We start from the raw sequence: 17,508 nt of genomic DNA, 5'->3' as shown, positions 1-17,508 counted from the left end.
CCAGTTTGATCTGTCATACAAGACCCTGATTCTGCAAATATTTAAGCTGGTGAGGAACGTTACTCATTTGAATAATCCCATTAAGCAATTCATAGCATGTTTACAATGTGTTTCAAACATGGTTATACCACAGCTTTAGGACTTGTCTGTGTATTGGTGATTCATGACATGGGTCCTTAATGCATCTCCACAACAGAACTGTCTCAGTTCCACATTAGAGACAAAAACTGTGTTAAGCACTGGTATCCCTCAAGTGATGGGTAAATGTCATTCTCCCATTGACAGCTCTACCACTGTACCTCACGTTCTGCAGCTTGCTGATCTGAAAGCCTGAGATGTTCAGTAAAGCCCCCCCCCCCCCCCCCCAAAAAAAAAACACCCACCAGAAATGGGACCATTAAGTTCCTTCTGTTTTCCCCATAAATAAAACTAGAGGGAGTATGTGAATAATTACAATTTAATGAAAAATCCCATTTGAGGTTACAGTACGTGGAACCAAAACTCCGTGAATCTGCAGCATCCTGCTGAGAAGCAGGACAGCTCGAAAGCTGGCCCCTGTTTACTAATCCTTTATCCCAAAGCAAACCAGTAGCAACTCTGTAGAAACCGGTGACTGCCACTTTGGTGTGAAAGAGTAAAGAATCTGGCCAACCGGACCGAGTTGCTTCCGGCCAATTCCACCACCACACTTCAAGGGTGGAGGATGTCTCTGCCCACAACATTGTCTTGACTCTCTTAGTTTGAAGCCTGGGGAGGAAGCAACTGGTGAAGTGGGAGGTGATGGGGCAGAGACAAATCCCTTGGTAGAGTAATGATTTGGCAGCTTCCTAACTGCTTTGCAAGGGTGTAAGCACAGGGCTTTTGAACCAAAACTGTTCTGCAAACTGGTAGCCGAGTCTGGTGGTAAGGCAGAGTATTAAAGATCCACACATCTGCTTATGCCTCTGTAAAATGCCAGTGCACTGGGTTGTACTAGTGGCTTTATTTCTCACCCGCTTTGCAGAAGTGTAGATCTCTGTAAAAACTAACGAGAGAAGCAAGTCTAATGTTTTTCCATTTTTTTCAGTCTTGTAAAACCCTTTTCTGAAGTCTCTGCTTAGGCATAACTCCTAGTTTGAAAGGAGCTGTGAGGGGCTGTTGAAAATATAAGGTACTTTCAGCACCTAAGCAACGACTAATGTCCTTCAGATGCATGTGAGAGACAAAATTTGAATAGCTAAGGAATAAAGGCCTGTCCTAGAGTTTATTAAAGTCAGAGGAAATCTTTCCCTCGATTTTAATAGGCTATGGATCAGGAACAGGGAAAGGAGGGAGAAGGCAGCTGGAAAAGGCTGTTTTGAAGGGAAGTCTGTCATTTTCTTTAAGTAATCACAAAAGTTGTTGGGGGGCTATTGAATATTGGAGATCATTTGAAGAGTTGATTTTTATTTTGTTTTGTCTTGGAGATCTTGAGCCCGATATCTCACCATATTTTTACATACTTTTTATGCATTACTGATTTATATCACACCCTATAGAATGACTATCTTTAGATATTAACAGCAATATTCGTTTGCCCAACAATTTGTTCTTATTGGACTATGCCATGCTTCTGCTTCTAGAAACATTCCTGATGAAGACCTTGAATTCTGAGAAGATTTAAAACCAGGAAGTTTGGAGATCAACCATGGATCATAAGGCTGAGGAGAAAAGAAAGCAGCACCATAGCTTGACTTTATTGGAACAAGTAAAGAGAATGAAGGAATCAACAGAGATAATTGATGTTGTCCTAGTTGCAGAAGGTGAGAAATTCCCCTGCCATAAGGTTGTGCTGGCTGCCTTCAGTCCCTATTTCAAAGCCATGTTTACCTGTGGCTTGGCTGAATGCACGCAAAGAGAAGTGGTACTGTATGACATCTCTGCAGAGAGCGTGTCGGTAATACTCGATTACATGTACAGTGCGGATTTGCACCTCACTAATCAGAACGTGCAGACTGTTGCGCTTGCTGCGTATTTCATGCAGATGGAAGATGTTTTCAGTATATGTCAGAAGTACATGATGGACCATATGGATGCTTCCAACTGTGTGGGCATCTACTACTTTGCAAATCACATTGGTGCAGAAGATTTATCTGATCAAGCGAGGAAATACTTATATCAACATTTTGCTGAGGTGAGCTTACAGGAAGAAATATTAGAGATTGAATTTCAGCAGCTGTTGTCTCTCATAAAATCAGATGATCTGAATATTTCCAGGGAGGAGAGCATTCTGGACCTTGTGATCAGATGGGTCAAGCACAGCAGAAAGTCACGTGTAGAACATCTTCTTGAGCTCCTGAAGCAAGTGCGACTGGTACTTGTCAGTCCTTCCTTTCTCGTGGAAGCCCGGAAAAGGAACACAATGATCCTGTGCAATTCAGAATGCAATGATATGTTTGAGGAAGCACTGAAAACCATCAAGCTATCCAGCCACCCTTCTCTCAGCCTGCGATACGGCATGGAGACTACTGATCTCTTACTCTGCATCGGCAACAATTCTCTCGGCATTAGGTCAAGACACGGTAGCTATGCAGATGCCAGTTTTTGTTACGCTCCTGCAACGCAAAAGACTTACTTCATTTCCTCTCCAAAGTATGGAGAGGGTTTAGGATCTGTTTGCACTGGTGTTGTCACTGAAAATAATGATATTATTGTGGCAGGAGAGGCAAGTGCCGTCAAGATGTCTAGACAAAAGACTAGGAACATCGAAATTTATAGGTGTGTACCCTCTGTCGGAAAATCCCTAATTATTTAAAAATTTTAAATCCAAGTAATGTTTCTGGGGACAAAAGAAGACCATTAGACAAAGCGTTCTTTACTTGAAAGTTTTCCCAGAGATTTCGATTACTCTAATCAATTTGTCACAATTGATCTTTATGATACAATGAATTTTATACATACAACCGAATCCTGATGCCTTTTCTCCTGAAAGAAAGAGGATTTACTGTAGTGGCATCTCTGTGTAAATGAGCTTGATTAGGTCCTACATCAATGTATGTGGATTTTATATTCTCCTTACTCAAATCTCAACATTTTCCTACGATGCTCTTTTCTAGGTCATTAGCAGGGGGAAATGAGTCAAGTGAATGACACGAGGAGTCCAGTAACACAGAGATAACACCATTCTCTGTTGGTGTTGATGATAGTACTTCAGAGATTAAAGGATAATGACTGATAGCTTTAAACCTTCATTCCATTTTTACTCATGTCTTTTTCAGATACACCTATTTTAAAGAAAATCAGACATTTTCTGGATTAAAGACAAAATTTAACAATGGTGACAGCATTTTCAAATACAGATGCCTAAATTTAAGGAAGTAAATGCATACTGAGGTAGATGAAGTGGCCTTATTTTCAGCAGTGCTGAGCTCTTACTCTTCCCACCAGCTTCAGTGGAAACTGTGACTGAACAGCACATGCGGAAGTAAGGGATTCCTTACCTTAATTAGGGTCAAATATCTTTGAAAAGATGCCTAAAATTAGGATCCCTCATACTAAAAATGCTTGATATTGCAAAAATTGGGCTCGCAATTTTATAACTTCTCTGTGAAGGAGAAGTTGTTGTCATTGTATCGTTGTCTGAATAAACATTGACGGTGAAGGGGGTAATGTTTCAAAACAAGCTGATGGACTTCAGTAAACCAGGGCATTTACAACTTTGGATTTTCCTACAGATACCACCAGCGAGGAAACCAGTTTTGGCACAGCCTGTGCACCACTCAGCTCCGTGAACTCTATGCACTGGGCACTATCCATAACGATCTCTATGTAATAGGAGGGCAAATGAAAGTGAAAAATCAGTATCTGGTCACAAACTGCGTGGAGAAGTATTCCATGGAGCAAGGCACCTGGAGAAGCACGGCACCTCTTCCAGTACCATTAGCTTGCCATGTGGTGGTGACAGTGAAGAATAAGCTCTACGTGCTGGGTGGATGGACACCACAGGTTAAGAAACGTGCCAGTTGTTTTGTTTTGTCCGTGTACTAACAAGCAGTGTTGTGTAATTTTATGGTGCTTCTTGCATAGGAAAAGTACATCAGTGATAACAGAAGAATAAATTGCTCACATTCCTCTGATTAAACATCTTCTGTAGGAAAATCAAACAAGGTGAAGAAGAATAATATCCATCTTATGCCATCCTCACTGTAAATACCAACTTCAGAAAGGACAGTTCTTTCATAGAGATGTGCACAGTGAGCAAGAGTTTAAAATGCATCTCCTGTGTCAACATGGGTTCCAGCCTTTCCTTTCCTTATTTACCATTCTCTTAATTTTTCTAGGTATCCATAAATAATGGTACTTAAATCATACAGGGGCCCTTAACTGAGCCCTGGCTTCAAAAAGTGTGTACACAGGTAAATTTCAGGGACAGATTTATATACAAAATTTAAAGTTCACCTCAATTTCTCAGGAAACTTTCTTGGGTAACTAAAGTTCATTTCTTTGATTTTCATTATGTTACTTTTTGAATGAAAAGTCAGAACATTCTCTGGAAAACGGATTCCTTTAATCAATCCATTTATTTGTTTCAGTTGCATTGCTTGGCCATGTAAAGTTTTAATGGGAATTTTCAGCAGGGCCACAGATACCGTATTCAGTAGTACAGGGAATATACAGAACTATGCTACAAGGAAGATGGATGTCAGGAACAGTGCTTGCTCTCTCCAGTTGCTCCCAGTGAAAAAGATCTTTTTTAAGAGTGTAGCGCATTCTTATTTACTGCTCAGTGCAATTTAAATTTGAGCATTCGAGATAAAGCCCCACATTTACTTGACAATGAAGTAGAGCATCTGTAATCCTTATTGCCGGCAGCAGTATGTTCAGACTGTCATCACATCTCATTGGTTTGTGTTCTCTTGAAATAAATTACTGTTTAAAGTATTTAAAAATAAGATGCCTTCAGCAAACAAGATTTCAACTTCTTTGGATATTTTGAATGCAGGAGTCCCCAAAGGACACGACAGAAAGATCAGAGAGTATTTCTGGTACTGAAACAACTGAGCAAGGATACCTCGCTATTTAAAGAATTAAAATATGAAAACACTTAATGTAGAAACTGCCTGTAAAAAAACTCGAACTGAAAGATATGTCATATAACAAAGATAGATGTTGAAGTCGGACAACGAGCTTTTTCTTAATAGTTCTCCAGAACAGACTGGAAGGGGGAAAAGTGGCTTAGAAGCACAAGTCAAGAGTATTGAGCCAAAAATGTTTTTAAAAAAATACATGCACCTCAAAAACACCTGAAGGGGATAACTGCCGACCAGTACTATCAGTAACAATACATGGGAGGCTGAGTTTATATATATAAATAGGCTTAAGATGAGCAGATTAACAGTAATTGGTTAAAAACCATAGCTTGGTAAGATTAGGGCGTACCTGAACAGATCAGAACAAACTAGCTAAAGCTCTCAAAACAGTGCTGTAAGACCAGCACTGCAGAGTGTTGAATTCTTTTGGTACCATCTATCTCCCATACTCACCTGTCAGATGCAACGATTGTATATGTGGGGTTACCACAGCTGCACTGTGAAAGCAAATTAGTTTGTCAAGCCAGGAGTTGTCCCTGTGCTCAAGCAGCACTGAATGTTCTGTCAATCCTGAACAAATACTAACGACACAGCATTGACAGAGTGCCGTAAATGCACGTGTCCATTACAGGACAGAGATAAATACATGTTTCCTTCCCATTCAGGCTTTGCAATTGACACAAGACAAGACAAAGTCAATCCAGGACATAAAATGATAGCTTAGGAGGGCAAGGGCTCGACTCACAGCAGCATTGCTCTGGCTCAGCATTGATCTAGCCTCACTGATGCCAGCGGAGCTAAAAACCCAAGCAACTCCAGCCTTGGGAACTGGGGGGGGGTCTTAAAATGGAAAAAAGCATTCGGTGAGGCTGAGAGGAAAGTTTCAGATCCTTGAGACAGCCAGAAGGGCTGCTGGACGTTATGTTTTCTGTACATAAACAAGACAAAGTGTGCTCTGAGGTGAACGTTACCACAAAAATGAGGTAGGATGTGAATTTACAGCATGTCAAATGGTGGCTGCTCCTAAGTATATGCATACTCTGTGTTGAAAATACAGAGCTTACCCCTCTTTCAGTGAATAAATTAGTGTTTCACACTTACCATGGAGAAAGAGCATGCCCCTTGGCACTTAAAGGGAGTAACCAAGAGGCTATATATTTATTTTCTAGTTTGCTTCCTGCTATCTTGTCCATGACATTAGGGTTGGAAAGGTCTTTTGGGAAAGAAAGATAATGTGCAAAGCAAGAACACATATAACACCATCACAAGTAAGCAAGTAGTTCTCTCCTTCTCACTCTCTCTACGTGAAACCTTTCATCCTGTAATATTTCAGGATCCTTCCCCCACAGCCTACGGCTTACATTCAAGGGTATCGTACCCAGAAAACATAATCTGAGTTCCCTGCATCATACGAGACAGGTAGAGAAAGGGGAAGAAGATTAGAGAGAATAAGAATAAGAGGAGTAGGAGTGAGTATAAAAAGAGTATTATGGCAGCAAAGATAGAGCGGGGAGGGGGGGTAGGAGCTTATTATGAAAACTATTGAAGGAGAAGTTACAGCAGTTGAACAACATTACTCTGGTTAGACTGACTAAATAAACTGGCAAATGACGTGAGAATAAGTTGCAAATATATACAGGCCTGAGAAGGGCCAGCAAAGTACTTCACTGAGACTCATGGTACAATCTGAGTAGCAGTGGGAATAGATTTCAGCCTTTAGCGGGAAGAAAAAATGTCAGATAGACTGGTTTTCCCTCTATTATTATTAAGACTTTACAGCAGCCTTGTGAAAGAGGTACATTCTGCTAGAGCCAGGCCCATGAATGTATTGTTATTACCTGAATCCTCAGGTTTATTGCTGCAGAATATAGATGCCCTCTTACTCATTTGCCTTCTACAGCGTACTCCCAGCCACAAGTCATGGGTGCTGTTAGACCCGAGCGAGTATGAATCACTTCGCAGCTATAATTGATGTGTTTATGTTATTTATCTGCTGAGCTGTCTGCTGTGATTAATTGCATGCAGGCATGTGCAGAGGGCTCCAAATGTTGTATTATTATATGGCTGTCATATTTCATACAGATGGATCTGCCTGACGATGAGCCGGATCGATTAAGTAACAGAACGTTTCGGTATGACCCAGGCCAAGACAAATGGACAGAAGGCGCGCCAATGAAGTACTCCAAATACCGCTTCAGCACAGCTGTAGTCAACAGTGAGATTTATGTCTTGGGTAAGAGGAAACAGATTTTTAACAGATAGCACCATGACTTTTTCTTCTTTCCAGCAATTTGCCTCTGTGAAGTGAAATATCTCACCCTTTGCTCTGTACTATAGGACAAAGTATGTTGGACTGAATGGATAGTATTTGTCTAGAGCTACTTTTTCCCCATATAATTTCTCCCTTCCTTAATTCATGAAGATTAAATTAAGTGAATGTTTAGTGCTCTGCATTAACGAAACAAAGATACTTTACTTTTTAAACTACTTTTCTCTGGAGTACCAGTGTGTGCTATAAATAATAATGAAATTTAAAAGGTGTGTGGAGAAGTCTTGTTAGCACCATTTCACAGGTGAGCAGTGAAAAGCTAAGGAACATACCCAGCGCCATGAAGACATAGCACAGGGGAAAAGAGAATTTGGATTTACCAGTCAAAACAAACATTATTTGTGGATTCTAACAAAATTCAATTAATCAGTCTCTTCCACCCACCTCAGCGCAGTGCATTTTTGGAAAAACCAAATAATTCGTCATTTTTTTGATGGAATATTTTAAATTTTTTGTTTCAAAACAGTATTTTGAGCAAAAGTTCTAAGACTTGTGTGAAAGAGTTCAGTAATCTCCTACCCCAAAATCTTTTGTCCTAAAATGGTCCCCATCCATATCCCCAGGTCTGCAGTTCATCCATAACATGATGCTTTTCCCAAAGACCATCCTTCATGGCCCTATCCCAACCTCTATCCAAGCCAACAGAAGGAACATCACCTGTTTCTGAACACTAGCAAACACCTCAGAAGCTGGCAAGCAAGGGATTTTTCTGAAGAGAAAATGATGATGTAAGGCAGGGAAAGGCAGGTGGAGAAGAAAGGCATTGCAGACATTGGGAATGATATGGGGAAAATGTTGAAAGGGACATCTTGGAAGGGGAATAGGAGCCAGAAGGGTGTCTATGTGACAGAGAGAAGGATTATAGATAGGTGTATGACTGGAAAGTTCTTGAAGAAGTGGGAAAAAAGTTCATACAGTCAATTAATCCATAGGTGGCCTGTGAGTTATTCAAGCCCTTCCACGCTCCCGTGGTCCCATGGGCAGCATCAGACATGCAGAAAGTAGCAGTCACGTCAGGACCTCAGGACCTTTCAATCCCTTCTGCTTCAACCTACTCTTGCTTACAAGCTTATCCAAGTGAACACAATAAATACCATCTTATCAACTTAATACACCTCCTCTGCAAGGGGCGTTGTGGTTTTGTCTGGGTTGTTACATACCATGGATAAAGGAGAGTTTGTTCCTGGCATGTAATACAGAAAGCGTTTTGCAGGGGGTGTACCTAAGAAAGGTGTGTTTGAAGTAGGAGAGGAAAATGGCTTTAACACTGCATTTGTCTTCTTTTAGAGAAACTCCTTTCTCTTAAGTGGTTTGAGACAAGCCCATAATCACAACTAGGAGAAAGGGTGAAAGAAGCCGATAGGGAAAAGAGAGTTTTGCAAACAGAAAATCATTTCATTATTGTCAAAGTTTAGTGATAGAGAATGTCAGTATGCTGTTAAAATAACGAGAGTGTTGGCTGCCCAAGTTCAAAGGTGCTTTGAAAATGTGGAAACTCCATCCTTTGTAAAAGGTTAAATATATATAATTATTTATACTGACCCTGATGCTGTAATGGGGCAGCAGAAGCAGCCATAATAGTTGGGAAGAGAAAGGCTGTATTCATGCATTTCGGTAGAAAGTGCTCTGAGATCAAGACCACGAATGCTGTGATGACACAAGAGAGTCAGGGATTAAAAAAAAGGAGCCACCTTGGGATGCATGTGATAAAATAAATTGACAGTCTTCTTCACAGCAAGCCTGACACCAAGACAAGGAAAAGGAGTGGCTAATAAGGAAAGCTGCGTCCATTTTCTTCCCTCAAAATCTTACAAAGCGAGAAGCTTATCTGAGTGATTACAGTAATGAAATGTAGAGATTGAACACAAAGCACAGTGTTAAATCTGAACAGTCCCTGTTTAAATGGCATTGAGGAAATGTCATGGTCTCACAGACCTTCACAAGCATTTTGCTAACGTAAAAAAATAAAAAGCATCATTTTATTAGGTATAGCTGCCCGTGCTGCAGTATTCAGGGAGCTGAACATTGACTTGAATTTTCATGAGAAAATCTTTGCTAACAATCAGATTGGTGCATGTGCTGGAACAGGTTCTTGTTCTGTCTCCATCACTTTGTTGGTTCACACACATTCCCATGAGCAGTCCTTATTCAAGCAGTCCTAAGGGAACCAATGCACTTAATCCTGAGATTAACAATTTGCTGCACTGGACCCTTCGCTCTTGCCACTAAATGCAACCAAATATAGGCAAAGACAGCGTTTGTTCTCAGTTTTCACAGTGTAAATCTGGGGTAATTTCACTGTAATGAATAAACTTGCTTGTGATTTATACCAAAGGTAGCTAAGCTCACACACTGCTCCAGCGAGCAGATTTTTGGGAAAGACTGCAATTTTTACCATTGTGTTTCTGAGCCTGCCTCTGTTCTGATGCTCTGTCCACTCAACGTGTAACTGCAGCAAGTGTAGACAGGAATGAGTTACGATCAGGTAGCATGAATACCTATTGCAGGAAAGACATTTTAACCTAGGTCTGGGGGGTTTTCACAAACTCCTGATTGCCTGTTTTCACAAATCCTGCAAGGACTTTAACGTCCATAAATCTGTAAAATTTGGTTGAAACTGGCCAACTGGCCAAAAGCTATGAGAGGCAGACAAAATAATGTAAATGCAGATACAGAACACACATGCAGTGAGGGTAATTGCATAAGTCTCGTTTCCTTAGGAAATCAAATAATATTAGAACTAATTTTTTAATTGAAAGACAAACCTGACACTAAGCCAAAAATGATTTGTCAACAAATTCTACCTTTGAACATGCTGGTTTAAATCTGCCTTTAACAGTATGTGTGGAAGTGAAGATTTATCTGTTAAAATTGAGAAGAAAATGTGGTTGGTAAATGTTAACCGTCACGGTCTGAAAACTCTGTGGAAGAGAATAAAGCATTTTCCAAGACCTCTCAAAATGATGAAGCAATTTCCAAACAAATTCTGTTTGGAAACAGTGATACAGTCACTGATATTGGCATCTTACCCTGCTGATATCACACATGGCCTCATCTCCAGCTGTAAACTCACACTCGCCAACTGTAATTAAAACCTCACACAGAAAAGCTACATTCCACGGTTTATTCATGGTGACAAGTTCTTGTTACCTTGTGAGTTCTCAGGCTGTTGGGCTGCGAGGTGGGTACAGTTTTCCTTTGGAAACAATTGCGATGGTAACCCCGGCCGGATGAACGGGCAATTCATGGCATTGAAAGGAAGACAGTGAAAGCGTTCTTAATCTGCCTGATGTAGTACTTGATCATGCAGATGAAATTCAGGAGAGAATGGGAATGGAAGGAACAGAGGTTGATGCTGACAGACCAAAGAATAGCAACTGTCACGAGGATGGCAAAACCACTGCAGGCTGTTCAAAGCTGTGGATCCCTCGGACATCACCCTGCTTCACAAGGAATGTGGGGCACTGTGGGAATCTAGAAAGATGCTGTCAAGGGCGATTTGTGCAAAAAGACACATTCTGAAGAGTATCACAGCTCATAGGTTGTCCTCACGTTGTGACCTCAGAGACATCTATGCTCAGGTGCAATGCCTAAGCTTTTGCGCTACAGATGAGAGAGACTTCTCCGGAGTCCCTACCGTTGCCATTTATACCCCTTCTCACTCCAAATGGGGGATCCCCGCAGTGAACTCTGTGTGCACAGAACTTGAACATCTAACAGGCTCCCATGGATCCCCAGTCACGGGACACTCAGGGAAGGGGCAATTCAGAAGCATGCTTGATGTCAATGCATGGATTCCCCCAAGCATCATCTGCTTGTCATATCATATTTGTTCCTTACGCGGTGCACTGTCTCCATGAGCTTCCATCTAAGAAGATCCACTGGGGGCTGCTGGGGGCAGAGGAAGGAGGAGGGAGGCAAAGTGGAAGCAGGTAAATGGAAGATATTTCCAGTATGCCATGAGGACCAAGCCCCACTTCCCAGAAATAAAAACAGGAAATAAAGAAATATATAGCTCTAGCTAGATACATAGTGTTGCAGAGAGATGAGAATTCTTTCAAGAAACTCCTGAAAACAAAATCCTTAAATGAAATGTTTGTCAGCTCTTTCAGGCAGGATCTCTGTCTTCCTGTACATTTGATACAGGTGTCAGCATATTCAGGATTAGGTAGGATTCTAGAGCATAAGTGAAAACTCACTGCACTAAAAGTTGATCCTCTCTAATGTCTCTGATGTGTGAATCCAATTTCCATCATAAATATGAAGCAAAAAGCATAGGTCGAGCACTAGCTTTGAATAAGATGCAGTAGCAGACTCCTTGATACACAAATCTAATTTTTGCTCTCATACACGCAGGTGTAAATCTGTAGTAAGTAGTCTGCTGATCTCAGTTTTGTTGCGTCAGACTCATTTTGTTCTAACCCAGTTCAGAATCTGACACTTAGCCTTTGAAGTGTTGATTTCTGAAAAGTCCTATTGGCACAGAACAGAGAGTACGTAGTCACTGTCCAGAAACTCTTCCCAGCCTAATTGCCAGCTCCAGCGTGTAAAACCCTAATGACTTAAATGGAATTATTCTAGAGTCACACTGATGGAAGCAAAATGAGAAATAGATTAGAGTTTTTGGTCTGAGTAATAGCATTGTTCAGGAACCTGTACCATGTGTCTTAATCAGCAATCCTGCCATATAATTGTCTGTTTGTTGTATAATGTTCCTAGAGAGTCTTATGCTATTTATACAGTGTACATAATCCTCATAAGTAAATGAACAGCATTTCCTAAGGCTCAAAATCCTTTCTCCTATTCATCGCATTTGACTGGTCTTAGCTCTTTCTTTCCATATTTTCCCAGGAACATAACTATATTCGTTGGAAAGCCCAAGAAAGAGTAGTATTGTGTTCTTAATGACAGAGGCAATTGAGACACTTTTGGAAGAAAACCAGATGGGAGGGCTCTATTTAAGGTCATGCATTTTAATCTCTTGCTTAAAAAAAATGTCCTTTCCAGCTAGGTCTCTGAAAACTCATTACAGCCAACGGACAAATTAGGAAAATTTATCCAAATGAATCCATTCGAATGCCATATTCATTAGCTTATGTTAAAACACAATCAGTAGAACTACTGTCTCTGAAATACAGGTCACTGGTAAAAAATGTTCTATCACCATGACAGCTTTAATCATGTGTTGCTTTTATGTTATATAATTCCTGCTTTATAAATAAGAACATATAGAAGGACTTAAATGAGAAATCCTATTAGGGAAGATTTAGGAATCGAAGAATTTTTGTTTATCCTCCTCAGCCTGGCATCCCACCTCTTACAGCTTGTTTTTTTCCCCTGAGTTCCTGCTGAGAGCTTCTTTTAAAAGTTTTAAGCAGTTAAATGAGGTTCAATTAAATACTGAATGTCTCAGTCATAAAATACTTATTTGAATATGTACTTTAGGGTCTCTCCAGAAAGCAAAGCTTGTGTAGGAGGGGCTTGAAGGAGACATTTTAGCTTTCATGCTTGAGTATTAACTGTGCATTTGAATAACACCTTCTCCGAAAATAAACATGTCTATTTATAAATATGCTTTGGACTTCTGACAAGTAGCAGATTATGGGCCTGATTCTGCTCTGTTATACCTGTGCAACAGCCTCCGGAGTGCCTGTGCGCAGGGAAGAAGAAGAAAGGCAAAAATCTGGCCTGATAGTTGGGATCAGAAATGCTCCCTACTCACTTAAGGATTATGAAAGGAAATGACAACGAGGCATTACAGGAGAAAAGGAGGAGCAGGAACCAAAGTGTTGACCATGTTTAGGAAGACAATCACCTGTTTTTTCAGCCCTGCTTCTAATCAATCTTTTGCCCTCGTGTCTGCGTTACCTCATCTGCTGTGCCCTGCGTTAGTAAAGAATGACAATGCTTCTCAGTTTCATCTTTGGAAGTGCCTGCCGGGGCTAGCTTTATTGCTCCCCTATTTCTCTGAGAAACCAGCTATGCAGCCCTGCTTTGCAGAGACTGAGAGAGCAATGTAAGTGCTGAGACTCTCATCTTGAGTGCCGTTAAAGAGTAATGAAGGGAAATGTTACATAAGAGATTAGCGCTATCAAATCCATTGCGCATTCCAGAGATCAATTTAATAGTGAATTATTTTACAGGAGGCAAAGCTTAGATTTCACCTGCTTGTTGGAGAATTACTCCTTTTTTTCACCCATTTCCCAGGTTCCTTTGATAAAAATTCAAAGCAGCGCTCGTAAGAATACATGTTGTTCAGTACTGTGATCTGAGGACTTAATGATATGATAAAGAATTGCAGTGTCATTGCCCTGAGGGCACTAACAGGTCTTGATCATCCTGACCAGCATCACCTGGGGCCTCCACCCACATGCTCTGCCCATAGGTCCAGAAGCATCATTTAAACACAGGCCTGAGGGCACCAGCCCCTTCTTGTTACCTTGCCTTTGCCTGACAACTGCTGGTAGGACCCACTGCAATCGCCTGCCTCTGGTTCTGTGGAGCTGTGCCTTGATGGTGAGCTCGTTACCTGGGTCATCTTCCCTCTGGGAGCAGCTCTGCTCTTGTTGCTCCTTGATGTACTGCCCTGGCTGAGGTACTGTAGCTCATGTCTAATTTCAGCTGTCTGTTAGTGGGGGAACCAAGTTAAATGGTATGAAGTCTGATATTCAGATGTCGCCACCACCCTGCCCCTCTCAGTGGAGTACATAAACTGGTTTTGGCGGTATCTAGACCACCAACCACTTTGTAGGTGTCATTTTGGTCAGCCATCCTGTCTGCACAATGAGCAGTCTAGACTTGAATCTGGGTGGAAAAAAATTGTCCATGTCGGGCTCAGCTGCCTGGCAGGTTTAGCTGCATAAGAGTTCAGCGTGGATGAGACTTGGGAGTGCAATTGCTCTGCACCAGTGCCTGCCTTTACAAGTACTGGTGATGTGGGTGAAGTCACTGGGTATGTGTAGGTAGGAATGCTCCCTTTCTCTTGAAAGTCAACTGTGTGTCAGTCTCACTCCTATAGCTATATCTAGGGCACTTATTTCCTTTGCACCTGCTGAACTAATTATGACCAGTGACTCTTTACCACTTTGCTGCTGTTACACATTCCTCCTCAAGTGCTGGAAGGGTGTTCTGTTATTAGAACTGATGTGATTCAAATTGCATTCAGTCTTCTCAGATGAGCATGGAGTAAGGGGGAGGCAGTTGACCTCAGCCAAAGCAATACGTTTTGCCTTCAGCCAGATATGAGCAGCATGTGGGTATAGCAAGGCACAGAACTGTACCTCATTGAAAATCTGAACATGTGCTAATCTCACCACCTACCCTGCTCTGCCTTCCTGCATCAAAGGCTTGTCTTCTCTATCCTGATTTCTTAATAAGGATCATGTATTTTATTTATATATTTATTTTACTAATGGAGCTTCATGTTAAATTTAAAGTCCATTAGAACCACTGCTTACAGAGTGCCCTTGAAAGTATGTTTGATTGCAGAATCATCCAAGCGTGATATGGAAAGCTCTCAAGCATTAATGGTTTGGGAACACAAAGGTGGCTTCGCTGGCTTTTTTAGCCCTTCAGTGGCATCTGAAATATCTCCTAGGGAAAGCGCATAATGTAAAAAGCCTAATGTGTTGAAAGGCTGTATTTGTAAGGGGGTGGGGGGGAAGACTGAGTTCTAGGATTAAATCCTCTTGTGTGATGAATGTGAAAATGACAGAAATGTTCAAAACTCCCAGTGAGAAATCCATCTCCCCCTGCACAAAGGACATATAAGTGGGCTTTACGAAGAGAACTAAGCCAGGTGGTGTTGAATTCACCAGTTCTGTTTGTGATGGGATAGGTGAATGTGGCTTAATGAAGGACCCTCCCAGCATCCGTTCCAGACTGTGGGCATGGAAATAGCAATTGCCGCCCTTTGCACACCTTTTGGGACTCCCAGCAGGCTGCGACCACTGCATGTGTGTTTTAATGAACCCATCTGTAGTTCTGGGTGGTTTAAGGTACAATCACAAGTACAGATTCATGCGCTGCTGGTGGGTCACTTGGCACGAGAGTCTTCCCCAAATGACCTAAACCCCTCTTCCCTCTTTACTGCATTCTGCCGTAGCCTCTTAAAGGTTACCCCCATTTTATGTAAAGGCTCCTGTAGGAGCAGAGCATGAACTCAGTTGCTCAGCTGCTTTACCCAGAGAACATGAAATAAAGACAGTCTTCATGGTCTTAACTGTAATTCCATATGTCTCCACTTGCACTTCTAATGGTTTCATAAATCTGAATGAAGAAAGCAGTGGGACAGGATGATCTGGAGTCATGAATGACGGAGCACAAAGCAGCCTGAATTGTGTGACACAGCAAGTTTCTTTTCTTCTGCCAATTTGAAGTCTTGCGTGGTATATACATTGTAGATGATGGATAGCCTGGTTAATGTGAGATGCTCCACTCTGTTGCAGATGCAAATTGATTTAAATTTGAGAATTTTTTATTTACTGATTTGTATATTCAGTTCTTTGGGAAGAGGCCTGAGATATCAGCCTCCATAGAGGGAAAAAACTATTGTCTCACAGGAGTGTTTCTCAACTACTGGGAACAGAGCAAAGCAGTGCTGGTAGAGTCTAATATCCTCAGATTCCTCTGTTAGCAATATTTCAGTGTTAGCATTGCTTTAGAAGAGGAGATTGAAAATCTTGATTTCTTGTTTTTCAGAATACTATTTTTCTAAGCTTGAAAATTAAACATTACTCCCCTCTGATTTTTTTCCTTCTTACTTTCTATTTGCTGAGAACTTAGCTTTGCCCTTGTTGTAAATTGAACATGAAATTGGATTTATCTGAAATGGCTGTGAAAGGTGTAAATAAAATGGAGATATTTTGTACCTTCAGGACTGTCTCTGATAATCATGGGATTAAAGGAGGTTAAATTTAAGTTGCTTAAACTGTCCAATGAAGGTTTCATAAATGCTTGAAAGTGTGTGGTAGCTCTTAACTTTTGAAAAGATACTCCAATAGGTCATGAAAAATTACTTTTCTAATAATGATACAGGAAAAATGTTTGGTGGTGGATCCCCTGGATTGGCAGCTGAATCTCTTCATTAACTGGTAATGGTTGTGATTTTTTTGCAAAAAGTCACTGACCGTGCTGTATCAGTTTTGTACCTGATTATTTCTGTTCTTTCTGAAGTTACTATGCCCCACAGTTACTGAATTTAGAAAATGACAATAAAAATGCATTAAGAAATAAATAGCAATTATGCTTCTAGAAGAGTTGTGGGACATTTTGTCCACTGCCCCACCTTAAAATATCGAGTCCAGCAGCAAAGCTATTATTGTTTGACTCTGACATGCCACATGCATTCCCTAACTGGTACCATTCATTCCTCTGATTGAACAAGATGCTCTTTCATTCTTCATGTGAAGACTTTTCTTATGGGTGAGTGCATATTCTTCAGTGGTATACAGTAACACCTGGGCTAATTTTAAAAAAAGCTAGATAACCAGCAGCAGTCTGTCTTTGGCACCCCAAAACTGTCTTTTGAACAGATCAAATCAGTCTGTGGGGAGCTTTAATATTGTTGGTTCCAAGTTAAAACAGCCTTGAGTATCTCTTTCTATGTTACATTGCACTCTGTAGGCTGTGAATATCCTGGTAGCAGATTGTCTTGCATGCTGTATTCTGTGGTTCTACCAAAGGATGCAGTAGAGTCAGAAAGGCTACATGATAAGCAATCAGTTAAATAGCCTTATCAGTTAAAAAATTTGATGACGCCTTAAAACTTTTCTTGATAAATTTAGGGGAATAGTGTCCTGTCCCTAGAGTGGCACCTTTCTTATAAGGAGTAGTGGAGAATACTGCATAGAAAAGGATAATGCTCCTGACATAAAGAACAATACGATAAGTAAATGTTTGAATTCTGAAATTTATTCTTGCTTCTAAATAGTCTTAAGGAATAGCTCAGTGAGACTCCATCGTGAGAAAAGCTCAGCATGGTGATGCATACAACTGCCTTTTTGGCATGGAAATTATTAGCAAAATTCTGTGACCGTGATTACTCCCTACCTCAGCTCTCTTAGGTGAATCAAGCCTCAGAGGAGGAGCCCATCAGAGCAAATGCTGCTTAGTTGGGGGTGTTAAGCTAGA

At 41.0% G+C, this 17,508-nt stretch overlaps 2 protein-coding genes across 4 annotated transcripts in view; one reads left to right on the top strand and one right to left on the bottom strand.

Moving 5' to 3' along the window:
• Positions 1-17,508, bottom strand: part of MGLL (monoglyceride lipase) — a 122,458-nt gene that overhangs the window by 90,511 nt on the left and 14,439 nt on the right. The window lies entirely within an intron of this gene.
• Positions 1,137-17,508, top strand: part of KBTBD12 (kelch repeat and BTB domain containing 12) — a 30,935-nt gene continuing 14,563 nt past the window's right edge. The window contains exons 1-3 of the mRNA XM_049827073.1: positions 1,137-2,736; positions 3,693-3,963; positions 7,131-7,281. Coding sequence (XP_049683030.1) covers positions 1,667-2,736; positions 3,693-3,963; positions 7,131-7,281 — 1,492 coding nt within the window. The 5' untranslated portion in view covers positions 1,137-1,666. The remainder of the gene's footprint in view (positions 2,737-3,692; positions 3,964-7,130; positions 7,282-17,508) is intronic.

This window comes from Accipiter gentilis, chromosome 23 (assembly GCF_929443795.1).
Source record: "Accipiter gentilis chromosome 23, bAccGen1.1, whole genome shotgun sequence".
Taxonomy (NCBI): Eukaryota; Metazoa; Chordata; class Aves; order Accipitriformes; family Accipitridae; genus Astur; species Astur gentilis.
This window is presented reverse-complemented; position numbering and strand designations above follow the sequence as displayed.